Source organism: Nerophis ophidion, linkage group LG22, assembly GCF_033978795.1.
Source record: "Nerophis ophidion isolate RoL-2023_Sa linkage group LG22, RoL_Noph_v1.0, whole genome shotgun sequence".
In the NCBI taxonomy this organism is placed as follows: domain Eukaryota; kingdom Metazoa; phylum Chordata; class Actinopteri; order Syngnathiformes; family Syngnathidae; genus Nerophis; species Nerophis ophidion.
The window spans coordinates 34389515-34415536 of NC_084632.1; the positions used below are offsets into that span (position 1 = coordinate 34389515).

The 26022-nt window shown below is 39.4% G+C and overlaps 1 protein-coding gene and 1 long non-coding RNA gene across 2 annotated transcripts in view; both read right to left on the minus strand.

The window, feature by feature from the left end:
- Positions 1–6995, minus strand: part of LOC133540812 (solute carrier family 22 member 23) — a 64381-nt gene extending 57386 nt beyond the window's left edge. The window contains 1 exon segment of the mRNA XM_061883764.1: positions 6133–6995. Within this exon segment, the coding sequence (XP_061739748.1) occupies positions 6133–6543 (411 nt within the window). The 5' untranslated portion in view covers positions 6544–6995.
- LOC133540816 (uncharacterized) overlaps positions 1–26022 on the minus strand; it is a 322729-nt gene that overhangs the window by 62306 nt on the left and 234401 nt on the right. The window lies entirely within an intron of this gene.

The following is a 26022-nucleotide window of genomic DNA, read 5'->3' on the forward strand; positions in this document are numbered from 1 at the left end:
ATTTATTTTAGTTTGCCTTTTGGACCACACCTATTATGTTATTAATTTTCTCTGATCACAGTAAAAAAAACTAATTTACCTATATCTTGACAAAAAAACAACAATGCCTTGTGTATTGTTTGGGGACAATTGGTAACGGTTATGTGCCGTAAAACATTTCATGAACTCAACCAGCCTTAATGTGTGTTCCCAAATTTGTGTTCAACGTATTATAAAAGAGAGCAGTTATAATTTTGGTTTACAGAGTAAACAATTAAAAACTAAGGTTTGGGGTGTTGTTTTCTCTAATCGTATACATTTGGCCAAACGAGGACACACATTATTATAGGTTTCCTGGACGTCGTCTTAATCACTAAAGGAAAGTATATTTTGCGGGAGAGAATCCAACTGCCATGTTCAGATACGTTTCTTTGTTTTTAGTAGTCTGCTTGAAGCATCCCTCTGTCTCTGACTCTCTAGTTGTCATGTAACATGAGTGCATGTCTGTTATGATTTCGCTTCCTTGTTTTGATGACTGGCCTTATTTTGCCACTGATTGGCCAGTCCATACTGTTTCAACCTAACCTTAGCCAATTGTGACTCATCAAATGAAAACCAACCTATCATCATGGATTTTGTCCGTATGTATGGATGTTCTCATTTATCCAGGTCATTGAATTTTATCTGTATTTTTTGGGACTGGATTTGCAAACCTTTTTCTAGCTTGTAGCTTTGATGTAAGCTACCTCACTATATGGTTCTAAAAATAGCTAAATGTTAGAATAATCATGTATATATATCAGCACACAACTTTAGTATGCTTAAAGTCAGTTGCTATAGTTATTAGTTATTTTGCTTAAGCTGTACTTATTCTGTCTGTGCAAAGACAAAAACTCCCACTCAAACTAACCAGTAAACATGTTTTATGGGCCAAAGCTTAAAAATCCCTTAGGCATCTTCAGAATGGATCCGACTATCATTTAAAAAGGTTTCCCTTTAGGGCAGTGGTTCTCAAATGGGGGTGCGTGGACCCCTGGGGGTACTTGAAGGTATGCCAAGGGGTACGTGAAATTTTTAAAAAATATTCTACAAATAGCAACAATTCAAAAATCCTTTATGAATAGATTTATTGAATAAAACTTCAACAAAATATGAATGTAAGTTCACAAACTGTGAAAAAAATACAAAAATGCAATATTCAGTGTTAACAGCTAGACTTTTGTGGACATGTTCCATAAATATTGATGTTAAAGGTTTTTTTTTTTTTTGTGAAGAAATGTTTACAATTAAGTTCATGAATCCACATGGATCTCTATTACAATCCCCAAAGAGGGCACTTTAAGTTGATGATTACTTCTATGTGTAGAAATCTTTATTTATAATTGAATCACTTGTTTATTTTTCAACAAGTATTTAGTTATTTTTATATCTTTTTTCCAAATAGTTCAAGAAAGACCACTACAAATGAGCAATATTTTGCACTGTTGTACAATCCAATAAATCAGAAACTGATGACATAGTGCTGTATTTTATTTCTTTATCTCTTTTTTTTAACCAAAAATACTTTGCTCTGATTAGGGGTTACTTGAATTAAAAAAATGTTCACAGGGGGTACATCACTGAAAAAAGGTTGAGAACCTCTGCTTTAAGGGACCTGTTTTTGTGTCCCCATACTGTCAAAGGTCCCCAAAAGGTGACTGTGTCAACAGAGCGATGTACCCATTAAGTTAGCATTACCAGAACACGCGCGCGCGCACGCACACACACACACACGGACACACACACACACACACACACACACTTTTGTATTTGTTACCTTCTTGACACCTCTGAAAAATGCCTACCTTATTAGGACCACCCTTTCTTGATATATAAAGATTTTTATTTACAACATTAATAATAATTACATAATATGCAAATATAAAAAAAAAATTAAAAAATGAGTTGGAATTTCAAAAGAAAAGGCTCACAATTCACAAGAAAAACTTAGAATATTGTCAGTATTATACTAAAAGTCGAAATTTTATTCTACGCAAGTCAAAATTTTACAAGAAAAACTGAACATTTGTGCAATATTATGATAAAAGTTGGAATTTTACTCAATAACAGTGACAATTTTACAAGAAAAGCTTAACATTTTGGCAATTTTATAAAAAGAGTCGTAATTTTACTCGACAAAAGTCACAATTTTATTAGAGAACTTAAAAATGTTGGCAATATTATTGTAATAATCAGAATTTTAGTTGGCAAAATTGTGACAAATTTTTACTCAAAAAAATGTGATAAGTCAGAATTTTATATCACAAATGTTACCATTTCGCATTAAGAAGTAATCATTTTATGAGAAAATATTGCAATATTACAGAAACAACGAATGAGAATTTGTTCCCAATTGCATCGGAAAAAAGTCGACACATTGTGAAAAAAAGACTGCTTTTAATTTATTTATTTATTGTTTGCAATTGGTTCTTGATATTCATTATTTACTTCAAGTTATTACATGTGGGGCGGTATAGCTTGGTTGGTAGAGTGGCCGTGCCAGCAACTTGAGGGTAGCAGGTTCGATTCCCGCTTCCGCCATCCTAGTCACTGCCGTTGTGTCCTTGGGCAAGACACTTTACCCACGTGCTCCCAGTGCCACCCACACTGGTTTAAAAATATAACTTAGATATTGGGTTTCACTATGTAAAGCGCTTTGAGTCACTAGAGAAAAGCGCTATATAAAAATAATTAATTTCACTTCACTACATTATGTCTTTCTACACATATTAATTTGTTTTATTTGATTTTGGCAAAAAGGGGCATTTTTCAATTCTGTACACACACATGTTATTACATATGTTGGTCAGGGGGGAGCACTTCCAAATTTTACAGACACTTGTTATTTCATATGTTGACCAGAGGGGGAGCACTTTTAAAACCGACACACAGTCAATTTGAAAACTCGCTCCTTTTTGGGACCACCCTCATTTTGATAGATTTCACCACCAGGGGTGCCAATGAGATCTTTATTTTTTGTTTTTTTGTAATGTGCTTTATGCCGATGACAAACAAGTCACGGACCACAGATGGCCCCTGTGCCGCACTTTGGGCAACCCAGCTGTAGAAGCTAACTGTCAATGGCCACTATAGTCTTAGAACCGTAGTGTATATGTTCATCCTTACGAAAGTCGTAAAAACAGCTGTTGACCTGCCGGGTTTTTTCGGAGATGAATAGGGAAGTCCTTCTTTAGCTGTCGTCTTGTTTTATCATATATTGATGCCATGTGTCAATGTTTACTTTTATATGCACATTAAATCTACAAAAAATCCTGACTTTGGAGCAATAGTATTTGGCTCTCTATTACGGTGTTTTTCTAACTTTTCTGAGCACATTTTTTTCATTGAAAAAATTCGGAGGCACACTACCAGCAGAAAAAAATGAAATAATGAAACTCATAAGCCGATATTGACGATAAAAAGTTGTTCTTGCAATTGTTGGATATGAATTCAAACCATAACCAACCATGCGTCACTATAGCTCTTGTCTCAAAGTAGGTGTACTGTCACGACCTGTCACATCACGCCGTGACTTATTTTTAGTTTTTTGGTGTTTTCCTATTTGTTAAGTTTTAGTTACTATCTTGCGCTCCTATTTTGATGGCTTTTCCTCTTTTGTTGGTATTTTCCTGTAGCAGTTTCATGTCTTCCTTTGAGCGCTATTCACCGCACCTGCTTTGTTTTCAAAATCAAGACTGTTTTAGCTGTGCGGACGCTATCGTTCTTTGTGGGGACATTGTTGCTTGTCATGTCATGTACGGATGTACTTTGTAGGCACCGTCTGCTCCACACGATGTAAGTCTTTGCTGTCGTCCAGCATTCTGTCTTTGTTTACTCTGCAGCCAGTTCAGTTTTAGTTTCGTTTTGCATAGCCATCCCTAAGCTTCAATGCCTTTTTTTAGCGGCACTCGCCTTTTGTTTATTTTTGGTTTAAGTGTTAGTAGATACCTTTTTACCCACATGCTGCCCCCCGAATATTGTGATCACGACAAACCATGTTCCCGACAACTCCAAAGTAATTAGCTACCTGCTGCCATCTACTGATATGGAAGAGTATTACACGGTTACTCTGCCGAGCTCTTGACAGCACAGACACTCAACAACGGCACATTTGCCGATTATAATTGCTGGTTTTCAAAAAAATATTTTTAACTCAATTAGGGGAAATTACATAATCCCCCACGGCACACCAAACTGTATCTCGCCGCCAAACTTGCCAACCCTCCCGATTTTCCCGGGAGACTCCCGAATTTCAGTGCACCTCCCAAATATCTACCGGGGAAACCATTCTCCCGAATTTCTCCTTATTTCCACTCAGACAACAATACACCCAGACAACAGTATTGTGGGCGTGCCTTTAAGGTACTGCCTTTAGCGTCCACTCTCACCTGAAACCTTCACTCATTAACAGCCGCATGATGTCCTCACTCAGGTCCGCATGCTGACCTGAGGACAGCCTGTTGTCACGTCCGCTTTTCCTCCATACAAACAGCGTGCCGGCCCAATCACAAAACATCTGCGGCTATTCACACACACAAGTGAATACAAGCCATACAGGTCACACTGAGGGTGGCCGTATAAACCAGTGGTTGTCAAATGGGGGTACGCGTACCCCTGGGGGTACCTGAGGGTATGCCACTGGGTATGTGAGATTGTTTTTTAAATATTCTAAAAATAGCAACAATTAAAAAATCCTTTGTAAATATATGTATTGAATAATACTTCAACAAAATATGAATGTCAGTTCATAAACTTTGAAAAGAAATGCAACAATGCAATATTCAGTGTTGACAGTTAGATTTTTTTGTGGACATGTGCCATAAATATTGATGTTAAAGATTTATTTTTTGTGAAGAAATGTTTGGAATTAAGTACATGAATCCACATGGATCTCTATTAAAATCCCCAAAGAGAAAACTTTAAGTTGATGATCACTTCTATGTGTAGAAATATTTATTTATAATTGAATCACTTGTTTATTTTTCAACAAGTTTTTAGTTATTTTCATATCTTTTTTTCCAAATACTTCAAGAAAGACCACTACAAATGAGCAATATTTTGCACTGTTATACAATTTAATAAATCAGAAACTGATGACTTAGTGCTGTATTTTACTTCTTTATCTCAAACTTGCTTTGCTCTGATTAGGGGGTACTTGAATTAAAAAAATGTTCACGGGGCTATATCACCACTGGGATAAAAAACTTTAACGCTGTTACAAATATGCGCCACACTAAGAACCCACACCAAACAAGAATGACAAACACCTTTTGGGAGAACATCCGCACCATAACACAACATAAACGCAACAGAACAAATACTCAGACCCCCTTGCAGCACTAACTCTTCCGGGACGCTACAATATGGGTTGTACTTGTATAGCGCTTTTCTACCTTCCACATTTACCCATTCACACACACATTCACACACTGATGGAAGAAGCTGCCATGCAAGGCGCTAACCAGCACCCATCAGGAGCAAAGGTGAAGTGTCTTGCTCAGGACACAAGTGAAGTGAATTATATTTATATAGCGCTTTTCTCTAGTGACTCAAAGCGCTTTTACATAGTGAAACCCAATATCTAAGTTACATTTAAACCAGTGTGGGTGGCACTGGGAGCAGGTGAGTAAAGTGTCTTGCCCAAGGACACAACGGCAGTGACTAGGATGGCAGAAGCGGGTATCGAACCTGCAACCCTCGAGTTGCTGGCACGGCCACTCCACCAACCGAGATATGCCTCCAACAACGGAGGTGACGAGCCACCCCGTCTCTGATATATGTATGAACCCCGTCCACCACAACCCCCGCAATCTCCTGAATTTGGAGGTCTCAATGTTGGCAAGGATAGCCGCGGCACAGTGGTTGAAAGACACTGCTCTATTAGACGCTGTGGTTGTCCATGACTTGTTCACCGGTTCTCATAGGAAGGTACTTTTCCTTATTGACGTCTCAAGAAGGGTAGAAATACAAGAACACACACACACTGAGATTGAGGTCAGTGGGTGAGTTGAATTAGATGCTGCTGTAGTCAGCGTTCACACAAACACTTGCATATTACATAATAAAGATATTATTATAGTTTTATGGTGGGTGTATGTCGTGCTCTGCCGTTACCTTGGTAACCACATTCTGACTTAGCCCAGTTTGCAGCTCCAGCCTCCTCTCCTTGCAGGCGCAAAGCACACCGCCACCGTCACCGTATCCTTCCCCGGTAATGTTGACCGTGAGGTCGGTACCGGTCACCGCGGGAAATTCCACGGTCACATTGCTCTCGTTCGACAAACGCTGCAAACACGTGCCGTTGGGTTGTGCCAAAAGGAAATAATCCGAGAACTGGCTGAAGCCGATGAACAACGCCGGTATCCAGGTCAGAACTACAAGCTGCTTTTGATGCCTCCCGAACCCCCCGAGAGACGGTAGAACCGAGCCGTCGACGTGCTGCAGCAGCCTGGGTGCCGGGAGGTCCAGTTGGGCGAAGCCGTTCTCGGGCGGGTGGTTCTGTGCCTGGGGGCGGCCGGCTGCCATCACTGCCGACCCCCGGGAACAGCTGGGCGAAGCAAAGCGCCTCCGAGTTAAACCCTTGTCCGACACAAAGGAGAGCCCGCGTCCCAAAAAAAAAAAAGTCCACCAATTCACCCAAGAGTCGCCCTCATGGTGAAGGGTCCTGGAGCGAATCCGAGAGGACAAATCTCCCTGAGAGAACCGGGCTCGGACAGGCAGGCATACTCGTCAGCATCGGCTTTGTACTCCATGTGTGCGCCGACCAGCCATGCGGTGCTAATCCCAGCCTCGGCGCAGACGTGGAATGCCGGGGATACAATCCATGTGCACCGCAACGGCTCTCCTTTATGACCCCTGAAGGTGTGCGTCGACTCGGTCCTCAAGTCCGGAGTACCTCGGCTGTAGCTCAGATTGCGCGCTCCCCTCGCATGTCTGCGTGATAAAGTAAGAGACGCGGAGGAATATGTTGGTGCCGATTATAGAGCCAATGGCACACAGTTGGGGAGGAGGGGGATATCGACACAAGGGTAGCATCGGTATCAGACCGATAATTACAGCGCCGACATCGACATTTTTCTTTTGTTTATTCTCATATGCTTGCAAACAATAACTATATTCGAGGGGGGTTACATTGGGCACAGGGGGATATTATGTTTCCCTATGCCAGTGGTTCTCAAACTTTTTTCACCAAGTGATTATGACCGACAGACATTCAAAGACCGTAGAGAAGTAGGTTTAAGCAGGCCTCGAATTTTAACTTTTTAAGATCAAGGCAAGTACTCTGCTAATTCCCTAATACTCTGCTAATACAGTATGTATATCCATCCATTTTCTACCACTTATTCCCTTTGGGGTCGCGGTTTCCTATCTCAGCAACAATCGGGCAGAAGGACAAGTCGCCATTATATGTATATCCATCCATTTTCTACCGCTTATTCCCTTTTGGGGTCGCGGGGGCGCTGGTGCCTATCTCAGCTACAATCGGGCGGAAGGACAAGTCGGCATTATATGTATATCCATCCATTTTCTACCGCTTATTCCCTTTTGGGGTCGCGGGGGTGCTGGTGCCTATCTCAGCTACAATTGGGCAGAAGGACAAGTCGCCATTATATGTATATTCATCCATTTTCTACCGCGTATTCCCTTTGGGGTCGCGGGGCACTGGTGCCTATCTCAGCTACAATCGGGCGGAAGGACAAGTCACCATTATATGTATATCCATCCATTTTCTACCGCTTATTCCCTTTTGGGGTCGCGGGGGAAACTGGTGCCTATCTCAGCTACAATCGGGCAGAAGGACAAGTCGCCATTATATGTATATCCATCCATTTTTCTACCGCTTATTCCCTTTGGGGTCGCGGGGGGCGCTGGTGCCTATCTCAGCTACAATCGGGCAGAAGGACAAGTCACCATTATATGTATATCCATCCATTTTCTACCGCTTATTCCCTTTGGGGTCGCAGGGGTGCTGGTGCCTATCTCAGCTACAATCGGGCGGAAGGACAAGTCGGCATTATATGTATATCCATCCATTACCTACCGCTTATTCCCTTTTGGGGTCGCGGGGGCGCTGGTGCCTATCTCAGCTATAATCGGGCAGAAGGACAAGTCGCCATTATACAGTATGTATATCCATCCATTTTCTACCACTTATTCCCTTTGGGGTTGCGGTTTCCTATCTCAGCAACAATCGGGCGGTAGGACAAGTCGCCATTATATGTATATCCATCCATTTTCTACCGCTTATTCAGTTTTGGGGTCGCCGGGGGCGCTGGTGCCTATCTCAGATACATTCGGGCGGGAGGACAAGTCGCCATTATATGTATATCCATCCATTTTCTACCGCTTATTCCCTTTGGGGTCGCGGGGGGTGCTGGTGCCTATCTCAGCTACAATCGGGCGGAAGGTCAAGTCGCCATTATACAGTATGTATATCCATCCATTTTCTACCGCTTATTCCCTTTTGGGGTCGTGGGGGCGCTGGTGCCTATCTCAGCTACAATCGGGCGGAAGGACAAGTCGCCATTATATGTATATCCATCCATTTTCTACCGCTTATTCCCTTTGGGGTCGCGGGGGAGGTGGTGCCTATCTCAGCTACAATCGGGCGGGAGGGCAAGTCGCCATTATACAGTATGTATATCCATCCATTTTCTACCGCTTATTCCCTTTGGGGTCGCGGGGGGCGCTGGTGCCTATCTCAGCTACAATCGGGCAGAAGGACAAGTCGCCATTATACAGTATGTATATCCATCCATTTTCTACCGCTTATTCCCTTTTGGGGTCGCGGGGGAAACTGGTGCCTATCTCAGCTACAATCGGGCAGAAGGTCAAGTCGGCATTATACGTATATCCATCCATTTTCTACCGCTTATTCCCTTTTGGGGTCGCGGGGGAAACTGGTGCCTATCTCAGCTACAATCGGGCGGAAGCTCAAGTCGGCATTATACGTATATCCATCCATTTTCTACCGCTTATTCCCTTTTGGGGTCACGGGGTCGCGGTTTCCTATATCAGCAAAAATCGGGCGGAAGGACAAGCCGCCATTATATGTATATTAATCCATTTTCTACCGCGTATTCCCTTTTATGGGTCGGGGGGTGCTGGTGCCTATCTCAGCTACAATCGGGCGGAAGGACAAGTCGCCATTATATGTATATCCATCCATTTTCTACCGCTTATTCCATTTTGGGGTCGCCGGGGGCGCTGGTGCCTATCTCAGCTACAATCGGGCGGGAGGGCAAGTCGCCATTATACAGTATGTATATCCATCCATTTTCTACCACTTATTCCCTTTGGGGTCGCGGTTTCCTATCTCAGCAACAATCGGGCGGAAGGACAAGTCGCCATTATATGTATATCCATCCATTTTCTACCGCTTATTCCCTTTGGGGTCGCGGGGGGCGCTGGTGCTTATCTCAGCTACAATCGGGCGGAAGGACAAGTCGCCATTATACAGTATGTATATCCATTCCATTTTCTACCACTTATTCCCTTAGGGGTCGCGGTTTCCTATCTCAGCAACAATCGGGCGGGAGGACAAGTCGCCATTATATGTATATCCATCCATTTTCTACCGCTTATTCCCTTTTGGGGTCGCGGGGGTGCTGGTGCCTATCTCAGCTACAATCGGGCGGTAGGACAAGTCGCCATTATATGTATATCCATCCATTTCCTACCGCTTATTCCCTTTTATGGGTCGGGGGTGCTGGTGCCTATCTCAGCTACAATCGGGCGGAAGGTCAAGTCGCCATTATATGTATATCCATCCATTTTCTACCGCTTATTCCCTATTATGGGTTGGGGGGTGCTGGTGCCTATCTCAGCTACAATCGGGCGGAAGGACAAGTCGCCATTATACAGTATGTATATCCATCCATTTTCTACCACTTATTCCCTTTGGGGTCGCGGTTTCCTATCTCAGCAACAATCGGGCAGAAGGACAAGTCGCCATTATATGTATATCCATCCATTTTTCTACCACTTATTCCCTTTGGGGTCGCGGTTTCCTATCTCAGCAACAATCGGGCGGAAGGACAAGTCACCATTATATGTATATCCATCCATTTTCTACCGCTTATTCCCTTTTGGGGTCGCGGGGGCACTGTTGCCTATCTCAGCTATAATCGCGCGGAAGGCGTCGTACACCCTGGACAAGTCGCCAATATATACCGTAAAGTTGCAATTTTTTTTAGTTACAGTAAAAAAGTAAATATTACAGTAAATTCTGTATTTTTTTATTTTTTACTGCAAATAAAAAACTGTAGATTTTTTTTTGTGTATTACTGTAAATGCCAAAATGGCACCACAGTTCATTACAGTAAAAGAAAGTACAGTTTTTTTTTTTATTTAGAGAAAAATACTTTAAAAAGCACAGTCAATTTTCACAATTTTACCATGAAATCTATAGCTACTGTTTCAGGTGCCAACATTTTACTGTAAAGTTGATTCATGGATGGATAAAAAAAAAAAAAAGGAAATTATACATTAAAATTCTGGCAACTGAATTGCCTTTTTTTTTTTTTTTTTTTAATCATAAAAAAACAGCAGTAATGTTTTCCACAGTCATATACACTCAATTTTGAGGTGGAATAATTGCAATTTACCATATACATATATATATATATATATATATATATAGATATATATATATATATATATATATATATATATATATATATATATATATATATATATGTATATATATATGTATGTATATTAGCTGAGATAGGCACCAGCGCCCCCGCGACCCCAAAGGGAATAAACGGTAGAAAATAGATGGATATATATATATATATATATATATATATATGATATATATATATGATATATATATATATATATATATATATATATATATATATATATATATATATATATATATATATATATATATATATATATAGTCGAGGTTTCTGCGGTTTATCCGTTATACAGCGTTCAATACCAAGGTAGAAAAGAATATACGTTAGGTCAGGAAAAAACACGGAGACTATTTTATCCCTACAAGCCTGTTTCACAGGTTTTGCTGCTCTTCAGGGGATTTTATTCTAATAAATAAATACATAAATAAAATCCCTTGAAGAGCAGGGAAACCTGTGAAACAGGCTTGTAGGGATAAAATAGTCTCCGTGTTTTTTCCTGACCTAACGTATATATATAAATATATATATATATATATATATATATATATATATATATATATATATATATATATATATATATATATATATATATACATATGCTTTGGAGCCCCTGCATCCAAAGAAAATAATGTTTATAGATAGATATACATATATATAGTGTTTATTATATATAGTAATTATATAGTAATTATTCTGATTATTGTTATCAATATTGAAATCATGATTACTGATTTGTTAAGTAAAACAGTCTTGGGGTGCGGACCTAATACCATCATTTGTAATGTCTAATAAAAAAACTATAGTTAAACGTTATCCATATATTTATGGAGAAATATCAGGGGTTTTTTTTTCATAATAACATCAACTTGTCAGCTTTTTTTGTCATTACTTGATGTCTTCTAGCTATTTTTACATTTTGATAAAGAGAGTTTTTTTTTTTTTTTTTTTAAAGTTATGTACATCATGTGAATTACTGGGACATATCCATTTAAGTTTCAGCAAGACAATGCCAAACCACCTGTTATAACAGCGTGGTTTCGTGGTAAAAGATTGCGGCTACTTTCCTGGCGCGTCTGCAGTCCAGACCCGTCTCCCATGGAAAATGTGTGGCGGATTATGAAGCCTAAAATACGACAGCTCGCCCCATCCTTGTTTGTGAATTATTTAGCATTTCATGGAAGCTGCTTTTATACCCAATCATGGCACCCACCTGTTCCCAATTAGCCTGCACACCTGGGGGATGTTCCAAATAAGTGTTTCTCAACTTTATCGGTATTCATTGCCACCTTTCCCAACTTCTTTGTCACGTGTTGCTGGCATCAAATTCTAAAGTTAATGATTATTTGCAACAGCAAAAAAGATGTTTATCAGTTTGAACATCAAATATGTTATCTTTGTAGCATATTCAGTTGAATATGGGTTGAAAATTATTTGCAAATTTTTGTATTCCTTTTATATTTACATCTAACACAATTTCCCAACTCATATGGAAACAGGCTTTGTATTATCGGGACACGTGTCTTCCAATATTGTCAACACCTGTCTCCATCTAAACGCAGCAGTGTGCTCTTAAACACACAGCGGAAAGCGAGGGAAAATTATGTTAAACCAAGCGCTTGTTTCCTTTTAATCCGAGGGGAAGTTTCCTCAGCAAAATCGGTGTCGTTGGTCCGCCATGATTATCAAGCCAAACGACGGTAGAGCGCATCCACATAACTTTGTGTTGCCGAAAATGCATTAATCAATTATGTTTTTTCGGTCATTAAAAAAATAAACGGTATTAATAACCGTCGGGAATTATTGCAATTTATCATTATACCATTTATTGTTACATCCCTTGTCCATTAACAAGTAAAAAGTCAAGGGCGGTCACGACATGTTCTTGCCGTAAATGTTATTCAAATTTTTTGGGCATTATGGCAAATGATTACCGCAGATTATTTATTTAACAATAACTTTTGAGATTTTTGGTCACACAGTTTGAACGGTAACACTGTGTTTGAAAATAAGAAAAAAAAAAACACTGTACTTGGGTCAAATTACTCTTTGGTGTTTCACACGGCTCTTTAGTGCCGCCCAAGTGGCTCCCTGGAGCATTTTAAAAAAAGGATGGAAAACGGAAAAAGATCGGGGAAGAATTGATTTTTTTTTTTTTTATAGAATATTTTTTGTTTGAGGACAAACATGACACAGGCCTTCCCAATAGTTAGAAAGCCCAATATTTGATATGTTTGTTTGTATGCTTCACTGATGAGAGTATTTGGTGAACATCGTTTGGTCCAACTAATTTTGGGGGTTCTTGAACTCACCATAGTGTAGAATGTGATGCAACAGTTTGTTTACATGTAAAATCTTCCACTCCTTCTTTGTCTCATTTTGTACACCAAACGTTTTATGCTGTGCAGAAATGCACAAAGGTGGGCTTTGTGGAAATATTTTTGACTGGTTGCATTGCTAATCAAGCATATTTGGACTTAAGTTGTGACTTTAAGGTTTTACTACTTACGTATAAAATACTACACGGTCTAGCTCCAGCCTATCTTGCCGATTGTATTGTACCATATGTCCCGGCAAGAAATCTGTGTTCAAAAGACTCCGGCTTATTAGTGATTCCTAAAGCCCAAAAAAGTCTGCGGGCTATAGAGCGTTTTCCGTTCGGGCTCCAGTACTCTGGAATGCCCTCCCGGTAACAGTTCGAGATGCTACCTCAGTAGAAGCATTTAAGTCTCAACTTAAAACTCATCTGAATACTCTAGCATTTAAATAGACCTCCTTTTTAGACCAGTTGATCTGCCGCTTCTTTTCTTTTTTCTCCTATGTCCCCCCCTCCCTTGTGGAGGGGGTCCGGTCCGATGACCATGGATGAAGTACTGGCTGTCCAGAATCGAGACCCAGGATGGACCGCTCGTCGGGACCCAGGATGGACCGCTCGCCTGTATCGGTTGGGGACATCTCTACGCTGCTGATCCGCCTCCGCTTGGGATGGTCTCCTGTGGACGGGACTCTCGCTGCTGTCTTGGATCCGCTTTGAACTGAACTCTCGCGGCTGTGTTGGAGCCACTATGGATTGAACTTTCACAGTATCATGTTAGACCCGCTCAACATCCATTGCTTTCGGCCCCCTGGGGGGGGGGGGGTTGCCCACATCTGAGGTCCTCTCCAAGGTTTCTCATAGTCAGCATTGTCACTGGCGTCCCACTGGATGTGAATTCTCCCTGCCCACTGGGTGTGAGTTTTCCTTGCCCTTTTGTGGGTTCTTCCGAGGAAGTCGTAGTCGTAATGGTTTGTACAGTCCTTTGAGACATTTGTGATTTAGGGCTGTATAAATAAACATTGATTGATTGATTTTAAAAAAAGGATTGAAAACGGAAAAAGATGGGGGAAAAATGATTTTTTTGTTTTAGAATGTTTTTTTGTTTGAGGAAAAACATGACACAAACTTTCCCAATAGTTAGAAAGCCCAATATTTGATATGTTTGTGTGTATGCTTCACTGATGAGAGTATTTGGTGAACATCGTTTTGTCCAACTAATTTTGGGGGTTCTTGAACTCACCATAGTGTAGAATGTGATGCAACAGTTTGTTTACACGTAAAATCTTCCACTCCTTCTTTGTCTCATTTTGTACACCAAACGTTTTATGCTGTGCACAAATGCACAAAGGTGAGATTTGTGGATATTATTGACTTGTTGCAGTGCTAATTAAGCATATTTGGACTATGATTTTGCATGACTGCAAGCTAATCAATGCTAACATAATATTTAGGCTAGCTGTATGTACTTATTGCATCATTATGCCTTGTTTGTAGGTATATTTGAGCTAATTTAATTTCCTTTACTTGTATCCACTTTGTATATAATTTAGTTTTGCATGTCTCATGACACATTATCTGTATGTAATATTGGCTGGATTTCTGATAGTTATTTGTGTCCCATGTTGTTCCAGACCACAGCAAACATTACCTAGTTGGCCAAAGATTGTAATAAATATTTTAGATAAAGACAGCCTGCCGTTTCCTTTAACTTGGACACACACTTATGTACCTTTGGCCATTAAACGCCAGTAATTTCCAGGAGTTATCTGACCTTTTGACTAGCCTCTGTTTTACTAATGGTTTTTAATGTTGTAAAAATGTGTACAATAAATATTATATTTCAAAATTTCTGGCAACGAAGATTTGCGACGCATAGTCATTTTGATAGTAGGCTAATATAGCTAATATAGACACTTACGTCATGTGTTGCCTTCATTATAAGACTTATATATTTTTTGCGGCTCCAGACAGATTTATTTTTTGCATTTTTGGTCCAAAATGGCTCTTTCAACGTTTTTCGTTGCTGACCCCTACCCTAAATATTTAAAAAACAAAAAGTAGTTTATAAAAAAAAGCAACAAATTCAATATCAAGTGGACAGAATATGAATTTTAATGATCATATACTCACTCAAATATGATTGGAGTGTAAAGTAGAGATCTTTGAACTGAACACATTTATATGCTATGGGATGTCTATCCCTGCGATGAGGTAGCGACTTGTCCAGGGTGTACCCCGCCTTCCGCCCGAATGCAGCTGAGATAGACTCCAGTATCCCCGCGGCCGCGAGCGGGACAAGCGGTAGAAAAATGGATGGATGCTGAAGAAACCTTTTATATGACTTTCTCCCATGCTGCTAAATAAATTAATTATGTTATTATTACCTTTCTTCTAGCTAACTCATTTTTGTTCCAAAATGCTGCTGTGAGTTTTGACGATGTTATGGCTGTTTTGAGTGAAATATGTCATGATGGCTTTGCTTCTATCCAGTTGGAATGAGCAATTTTGTATTTTTGCTAGGGGATGTTGTTGGTCCCAGGGGTTAAACTCAAGGCCGGGGGGCCAGATGTGGCACACCACTTCATTTTATTTGGCCATTAAAAGCATGGAAATAATATGTATCAATAAAATACTGTAACTTTTTTTTTTTACTAAATGTATTCTTTCTTTCTATTTTGTGGAAAAATATATATACGTACTCAATATAATCACGAATCATGTTCGCTTAAATATTGTCTAATTATGCAAAAATATATTATCAAACAATATTTTAAATAGAAATAAATACAAATACTAATGATAATTTCAAAGCAAGTTATCTACCAAATTATGCAATGTAAAAGTAGCAATACATTTTTTGTTAAAATTGTGAAATTTGCTGTATTTTTACAGTATTATTCTCTTAATGAAAAAAAAAACATGTACTTTTTTTTACTGTAATAACTCGTGGTGCCATTTTGGCATTTACAGTAATACACCGAAAAATCTACAGTTGATGATTTGTGATAAAAAACAAAAAACAAAAAACAAACTAGTAGCTCAGGTGCCAAAATTTTAACGTAAAATTGCATTTTTTTTTAGTTACAGTAACAAAAGTAAATGTTACAGAAAAATGTTTTTTATTCTTTTTTCTTTTTTATCAATCAATCAATCAATCAATCAATCAATCAATCAATCAATCAATCAATTATTATTATAGCCCTATATCACTGGTGTCTCAAAGGGCTGCACAAACCACAACGACATCCTCGGTAAAGCCCATAAGGGTAAGGAAAACTCACACCCAGTGGGACGTCGGTGACAATGATGACTATGATGACAATGATGAGAAACCTTGGAGAGGACCGCATATGTGGGCAACCCCCCCGTTCTAGGGGAACCGAAAGCAATGGATGTCGAGCGGGTCTAACATGATACTGTGAAAGTTCAATCCATAGTGGATCCAACACAACCGTGAGGGTCCAGTCGAAAGTGGATCCAACACAGCAGAGAGAGTCCCGTCCACAGTGGAGCCAGCAGGAAACCACTCCAAGTGGAGGCGGATCATGAGCAGCGGTCCATCCTGGGTCCCAGCTCTGGACGAGCAGTCCATCCTGGGTCCTGACTCAGGACATTCAGCACCTCATCCATGACCCCCGGACCGGACCCCCTCCACAAGGGAGAGTGGGACAGAAGAGAAAAAAAAAAGAAACGGCAGATCAACTGGTCTAAAAAGGGATTCTATTTAAACTCTAGAGTATACAAATGAGTTTTAAGGTGAGACTTAACTGCAAATGAACAACTGTAGATGTTTTTGTGTATTACTGTAAATGCCAAATTGACACCACAATTCATTACAGTAAAAGAAAGTAAAAACATATTTATTTAGAGAAAAATGCTTTAAAAACCACAGTAAATTTTTACAATTTTACCATGAAATCTATTGCTACTTTTTCAGGTGCCAACATTTTACTGTAAAATTGATCTATGGATGGATAAAAAAAATCAAAAACAAATGGAAATCCATCCATCCATCCATCCATCTTCTTCCGCTTATCCGAGGTCGTGTCGCAGGGGCAACAGCCTAAGCAGGGAAACCCAGGCTTCCCAAATCAAATGGAAATTATACAGTAAAATTCTGGCAACATAATTGCCTTTAAAAAAGAAAAAAAAAAAAAAATATTTTTTTTTTAACCATAAAAAACAGCAGTACTGTTTTCCATTTACAGTAATATACACTCAATTTTGAGGTGGAATAATTGCCATTTACCATTTATGTATGTATATATATATATATATATATATATATATATATATATATATATATATATATATATATATATATATATATATATATATATATATATATATATATATATATATATATATATATATATATATATATAGGCTTCACGGTGGCAGAGGGGTTAGTGCGTCTGCCTCACAATACGAAGGTCCTGCAGTCCTGGGTTCAAATCCAGGCTCTGGATCTTTCTGTGTGGAGTTTGCATGTTCTCCCCGTGAATGTGTGGGTTCCCTCCGGGTACTCCGGCTTCCTCCCACCTCCAAAGACATGCACCTGGGGATAGGTTGATTGGCAACACTAAATTGGCCCTAGTGTGTGAATGTGAGTGTGAATGTTGTCTGTCTATCTGTGTTGGCCCTGCGATGAGGTGGCGACTTGTCTATGGTGTACCCCGCCTTCCGCCCGATTGTAGCTGAGATAGGCGCCAGCGCCCCCCGCGACCCCGGAAGGGAATAAGCGGTAGGAAATGGATGGATGGATGGATGGATATATATATATATATATATATATTTAATCTACTAATAAATAGCTTTAAAAAATTGCGTAATAATAGTATTCACTGTTAGAAGCGGCCCTCTGGAGCCAAACAATACTGCGACATGACTCTTAGTGAAAACGACTTTGACTCCTCTCTTGTAAGTAGTCCGAAACATTCTTTGTTTGATTTGAGCAATCTTATTACTGAACTTAAATGGGTATTTTAGTTTTAAATAAACATCTATTAGTTGTTTTGTTTTGTTTTCAATAAATTACATATTTAAATTGCGGATAAAAAATATTCTAACTTTCCAAAGGCCCAACTAGGTCCCGACTTACACCCCACTTGTATTTTGAACATTTATTGCTGGCTGTTCTTTTCCCTGTTAGATAGATAGTCCTTTATTTATTCTTTCAAGAGAGTTCCCTCAGGAAAATGTTGTTGCCAAATATTCAATCCCCAGCTTCGAATGACAAAACTCATTAAGCAATGGTATCAGTACCGTATTGACTTGGCATCAAATCGATACCAAAATGTGCAGTATCAACCACCCCTACGCAGGCGGCCCAATGGGTTGGGGTCATGAAGCCCCGCCCTCCCTGGTCGCGCTATGCGCTGTGATTGGATAATCCGCGCAGGGAGACTTCTGCAGCCAAACAATGACCCTCTTTGTGCGGCTTCTTGCCCGGCAAACAATCAAGCAGCCTCGTTACCAAATTGTAACGATTTACTCCGGTGTTGTATTATTTTTTTTATACTCCATGTTCATTCGTGTTTTTATTCCCCCTTTTCCGTTCACGGCAACATTTGCTGATTTGAGGAGACAATAGAGGGGCGTTTAAGTGTTTGGGGGGGGGGGAATGTTACCTCGCATTTAGCCACTAGGGGGAGACAAACAATCACAACACGCAAACACCCCATTACTCGTGTAATCTGAAGCAGTTTATCATGGTTTATTAGACCTTTCTGACACATGGAGCTATTAAGGAGCTATTAGTACTATTAACATAGTACTATGTTGTACTATGTTACAGGGAACATAAGACATGCATTTAGAGTGGGAGGGGGAATGTTTTGGCATGTTGTAATGATTGATGGTGCGTGACCTTGAGATTCATTGTACACTGACCTCAAAGAAGCGTTTTCAAGACACAACATTTACACATTCACCCATTCATTTTTCACCGCTTGTTCCTTGCGTAGTTTCGGCGGTGGCTGGAGCCTATTTTAATTATTTGGTAATTGTAGCTGAGATAGGCGCCAGCGCCCCCCGCGACCCCGAAAGGGAATAAGCGGTAGAAAATGGATGGATGGATGGATGGATGGTAAAACAAACAAACAAACAAAAAAAATGAACAAATCCCTTTTAGTAGCTCTTGAGCTCACCAAATATAGGGTGCCGAATGTTAACGTTCCGTCACAATTTTCTAGGAGATATATTTCTCACATTTAGCTCACTTTTCTCTCATTTAACACGCTTTTGTCATGTTCAACACCTTTTTGAAACATTTAGCTCTTTTTCATCACATTTAGGTTTAAATTAGATGTTGACTCTACACATATCTAAATGTTAAATGTAAATTTTCTAACTGAATGTTAAATCTTAAATCTAAATGTGGTGTCCAAACCTAAATCTTAAATATAAATATAAATTTTACTTATTGACATTTTATAAAAAATAAAATACTTATTAAATGTTAAACCTAAATGATATATCTATATAAATCTAAATGTTAAATGTAAATGTTGCATCTAAATCTACATCTTAAATCGTACTTATAAATCTAAATGTTGTACCTAACTGCTACATCTAAATGTATATGTCAAATCTAAACCTAAATGTTCAATTTAAATGTAAATGTTAAATCTAGATTTTAAATGTATTAATCTTAAATCTAAATGTGAGCGCTAAATGTTGAATCTAAACTTAAACCAAACTTAAATAAAAATCTTAAATCAAAATACAAATGTTAAATTTAAATGTAAATCCAGACATAAATGTTAGATCTAAATGTAAATCTTAAATCTAAATCTTAGATATAAACTTTAATTTTAAGTGAGTGCTAAATGTTGAATCCACACCTGAATATTGAATCTAAAGCTTAAATCTAAATCTTAAATGTAAACCCAAATCTTGAATATATATATACATTCTACTTATAAATCTAAATGTTAAACTTAACTGATATATCTAAATGTAATTGTTAAATCAAAACCTAAATGTTGAATTTAAATGTAAATGTCAAATCTGAATTTTAAATGTAAATATTAATCTAAACTTAAATGTTAAATCGACAACTTAAATGTGAATGTTAATGTGAAAGCTAAATATTAAACCTAAACCAAAATGTTAAATCTAAATATAAATCTTAAATATAAATGTGAGCGCTAAATGTTGAATCTAAACCTAAGTGTTGAATTTAAATGTAAATGTTTAATCTTTAATGTAAATGTGTATCTAAACCTCAATGTTAAAACGAAAACTTAAATCTAAATGTTAATGTGAAAGCTAAATGATACATCTAAACCAAAATGTTAACTCAAAATATTAATCTTAATTCAAAATGTGAGTGCTAAATGTTGAATCTAAACCAGAGTTATACTTAAATACAAATCTTAAATCTAAATGCAAATGCGAAATGTACATGTAAATCTAGACCTAAATGTTAAATCTGTGTGTAAATCTCAAATCTAAATCTTAGATATAAACTTTAAATCTAAGTGTGAGTGCTAAATGTTGAATCTACACCTGAATATTGAATTTAAATTTAAATCTTAAATCTAAATGTTGTATCGAAACCAAAATCTTAAATATAAATATACATTTCACTTATAAATCTAAATGTTAAACCTAACTGATATATCTCTGTGGAGAGGGGCGTGGTCGACGTGCCTCCTGCTGGAAGGTAAGTAGATTGCCCAGCTGGGACTTGTTATCTAATCACCTGTCTCCTTTATTAGCAGCATCCGAGGCCATGAGGGGAAAAGAGGACTACACACACACGAGCGAGCAGGAGGCCGCGAGAGACACAAACCAGAACATTGCTCAACATAAATACAAAAATAAAAGACTTGTTGAATCCTGGACTTGGGCTCACAAGGATTCTATCGGTCCTAGGGGAACCCACACATAGAGACTTCCACAATCTCAATCTAAATATTAAATCTAAACCTGAATATTGAATTTAAATATAAATGTGGACTCTGAATCTTAAATGTAAATGTTAATCTAAACCTAAATGATGAATCCAAAATTTAAATCTCAATGTTAATGTGAAAGCTAAATGTTGAATCTAAACCAAATGGTTAGATCTAAATATTAATCAAAAATGTTTATGTGAGCGTTAAATGTTGAATCTAAACCTAATCTAAATGTAAATGTTGACATTTAAAGTCAACATTTAATTTTCACTTAAATACAAATCTTAAATCTAAATAAATATGTTAAATCTAAATTTAAATGTAATCTAGACCTAAATATTAAATCTATATCCCATCCATCCATCCATTTCTACCGCTTATTCCCTTTCGGGGTTGCGGGGGGCGCTGGCGCCTATCTCAGCTTCAATCGGGCGGAAGGCGGGGTACACCCTGGACAAGTCGCCACCTCATCGCAGGGCTATTAAATCTATATCTACATCTTAAATCTAAATCTTAAATATGAACTTTACATCTAAATGTTGAATCTACCCCGGATTATCGAATATAAATCTAAATGTTGAATCTAGATCCAAATCTTTAATTGAAATCTAAATGTGAGCACTACAAGTTTCACCAAGTGTAAAGATGAATATTTATAAAATGTAAATACTCCACCAATCCGATGCCTCTTAGCCACAAAAACACGCCCACACCTCCATAACCTGCTCAGTTGCCTTGTGGTTAGAGTGTCCGCCCTGAGATCGGTAGGTCGTGAGTTCAAACCCCGGCCGAGTCATACCAAAGACTATAAAAATGGGACCCGTTACCTCCCTGGTTGGCACTCAGCATCAATAATTGAAATTGGGGTTTTAAATCACCAAAATAATTTCCGAGCGCGGCCATCGCTGCTGCTCACTGCTCCCTTCACCTCCCATGGGGTGATCAAGGGTGATGTGTCAAATGCAGAAGACACATTTCACCACACCTAGTGTGTTTGTGACAATCATTGCTACTTTAACTTTACTTTACTTTACAGTACAGATAAGAACAACATTTTGTTGTATTAAATATCAATAAAGGTGCAGATATAAATAAATAGATAACTGTACAAATAAATATATTGCACTTTTGTATTTGCATCAACGTTCAATGCCAATAAGTTTCCTTTTTTAAAAGTGTTAGCTCCTAAATTGTGAGTGTGAATGGCGTGTTGCATAAAGACACAACCCTGCCATTCTGGGATTCAACCCTAATCTTGACTAGTAGGTCAAGATTACTGGTACTTTTTATTTTTCTAAAGTATTAAACCTGTCTGAGAGGGTCACCCAGATGCAACAAAATGTGTTGTCAGTCTTGTCTTCCTGCTTCTCAGGGACATATGAGCTTGAGGAGAAAGATGGGTGTGTGCGTGTCATCTGTTGGTCAACCACACCCTTATAATACATACCAAAGTTGACTGAGGCATTCCTGGTGCTACAAACAGAATGGGACTCAGTTTGGCTGGACCGTGATAGTATTACTATAACTACATCAATCATATTGTAGTATTCATAGTACAATGATTTTGTTGCTGCATTTATTTTGTAGGCCAAATTTACTTGTTCAGATAATATATCAGAAAAATATTACCAGTCCGTCCATCCATCCATCCATCACCTTCCGCTTATCCGAGGTCGGGTCGCGGGGGCAGCAGCCTAAGCAGGGAAGCCCAGACTTCCCTATCTCCAGCCACTTCGTCTTGCTCTTCCCGGGGGATCCCAAGGCGTTCCCAGGCCAGCCGGGAGACATAGTCTTCCCAACGTGTCCTGGGTCTTCCCCGTGGCCTCCTACCGGCTGGACGTGCCCTAAACACCTCCCTAGGGATGCGTTCGGGTGGCATCCTGACCAGATGCCCGAACCACCTCATCTGGCTCCTCTCGATGTGGAGGAGCAGCGGCTTTACGTTGAGCTCCTCCCGGATGGCAGAGCTTCTCACCCTATCTCTAAGGGAGAGTCCCGCCACCCGGCGGAGGAAACTCATTTCGGCCGCTTGTACCCGTGATCTTATCCTTTCGGTCATGACCCAAAGCTCATGACCATAGGTGAGGATGGGAACGTAGATCGACCGGTAAATTGAGAGCTTTGCCTTCCGGCTCAGCTCCTTCTTCACCACAACGGATCGATACAACGTCCGCATTACTGAAGACGCCGCACCGATCCGCCTGTCGATCTCACGATCCACTCTTCCCCCACTCGTGAACAAGACTCCTAGGTACTTGAACTCCTCCACTTGGGGCAGGGTCTCCTCCCCAACCCGGAGATGGCACTCCACCCTTTTCCGGGCGAGAACCATGGACTCGGACTTGGAGGTGCTGATTCTCATTCCGGTCGCTTCACACTCGGCTGCGAACCGATCCAGTGAGAGCTGAAGTCCGATCTGATCCAAAACCCCAAACTATGACGTGAATATTAAAGTTAAAGCACCAAAGATTATCACACACACACTAGATGTGGCAAAATTATTCTCTGCATTTGACCCATCACCCTTGATCATGCCCTGGGAGGTGAGGGGAGCAGTAAGCAGCAGCGCTGGCCGCGCCCGGGAATCATTTTTGGTGATTTAACACCCCAATTCCAACCGTTGATGCTGAGTGCCAAGCAGGGAGGTAATGGGTCCAATTTTTATAGTCTTTGGTATGACTCGGCCGGGGTTTGAACTAGGACTGGGCGATATGGCCTTTTATTAATATCTCAATATTTTTGGACCATGTCACGATACACGATATATATCGCGATATTTTGCCTTAGCCTTGAATTAACACTTGATGCATATAATCACAGCAGTATGATGATTCTATGTGTCTACTTTAAAACATTCTTGTTCATACTGCAATAATATACACGCTCATTTTAAACTTTCATGCAGAGAGGGAAATCCCAACTAAGTCAACTTAGCAAAACTGTATTTATTGAACATTTACTAAGCAGTGGCACAAACATTCATGTCATTTTCAAAACAGAAAGTGCAAGATTCTCAGAGACATTTTAAAACGAGCTATTAGTGCACTTTTGTGCATGATGTCACTAAGATGACATATCAAAACAACACTAAATTAAAGTGCACTTTTTGTACAAAATGCCACTACAATAGTTAAAAACAAATAAAGTGCACTTTTGTGCATGATGTCACACAAGATATTCCAAAAACTGTCCAAAAAAAATGAGCTGCATAACAGGATTTCAAATAGAACCGTATTTTTCGGAGTATAAGTCGCTCCGGGGTATAAGTCGCACCTGCCAAAAATGCATAATAAAGAAGTAAAAAAAACAACATATATAAGTCACACTGGAGTGAGTATAAGTCACATTTTTTGGGGAAATTTATTTGATTAAACCCAACACCAAGAATAGACATTTGAAAGGCAATTTAAAATAAAGAATAGCGAACAACAGGCTGAATAAGTTATATGACGCGTAAATAACCAACTGAGAAGGTGCCTGGTATGTTAACGTAACATATTATGGTAAGAGTCATTCAAATAACTACCGTGTAACACAGGGGTAGGGAACCTATGGCTCTAGAGCCAGATGTGGCTCTTTTGATGACTACACCTGGCTCTCAGATAAATCTTAGCTGACATTGTTTAACACGGTAAGTAATGGATAATTCCGCTGGTAATCACAGTGTCCAAAATAACGTTCAAAATATAAAACATTGTCATACATTTTAATCCATCCATCCGGTTTCTACCGCATCTGTTCAAGAAGTCGCGTTAACGGTAAGAATTATTTTATTTATCATTGGTTTGCTTCAGAATAACAATGTTATTAATACTTATAAGAGACTTATTATACTCTAGAAATGTTGGTCTTACTTAAAAATGCACGCATTTAGTTTTATTCAATGTTAAAAAAATATATTATATGGCTGTCACAGAAATACTTTTGAAAATATTTGGCTCTCTCAGCCAAAAAGGTTCCCGACCCCTGGTATAACATATTGAATTATTGAATTATATTTATATAGCGCTTTTCTCTAATGACTCAAAGCGCTTTACATAGTGAAACCCAATATCTAAGTTACATTTTAACCAGTGTGGGTGGCACTGGGAGCAGGTGGGTAAAGTGTCTTGCCCAAGGACACAACGGCAGTGACTAGGATGGCGGAAGCGGGAATTGAACCTGCAACCCTCAAGTTGCTGGCACGGCCACTCTACCAACCGAGCTATACCGCCCCATGCTATACATGCTATACGTTTACCAAACAATCTGTCACTCCTAATCGCTAAATCCCATAAAATCTTGTACGTCTAGTCTCTTACATGAATGAGCTAAATAATATTATTTTATATTTTACGGTAATGTGTTAATAATTTCACACATAAGTCACTCCTGAGTATAAGTCGCACCCTTGGCCAAACTATGAAAAAAACTGCGACTTATAGTAAAAAAAAATACGGTATATGTCCTTCGTTCTGTGGTAGGTTCCTGCGGCCGTTATCTCCTTCTGTTGTAGATTTTTTTTTTCATATGGTGTTGATCTGGAAATAGTTGCTCCGGCATTTTGTTGGTGTTGCACCGAACAGAGATGTTGACATGTAGGTTCAATCACTCTTCATTCTCTAGCTGGTGACTTTTCAAATGATGCTACGAATTAGCAGTGCTGCTACTTTTTGTACCAACGCTTTTGCCGCATAATTGTTCGACATATTCCCATCCATCCATCCATCCATTTTCTACCGCTTATTCCCTTTTGGGGTCGCGGGGGGCGCTGGCGCCTATCTCAGCTACAATCGGGCGGAAGGCGGGGTACACCCTGGACAAGTCGCCACCTCATCACAGGGCCAACACAGATAGACAGACAACATTCACACTCACATTCACACACTAGGGCCAATTTAGTGTTGCCAATCAACTTATCCCCAAGTGCATGTCTTTGGAAGTGGGAGGAAGCCGGAGTACCCGGAGGGAACCCACGCATTCACGGGGAGAACATGCAAACTCCACACAGAAAGATCCCGTGCCTGGATTTGAACCCAGGACTGCAGGAACTTCGTATTGTGAGGCAGACGCACTAACCCCTCTGCCACCGTGAAGCCTCGACATATTCCCGCTTGAAGCCAAACCACCGCCAGACAATGGAGCCCGTGCTGTTTTTCTT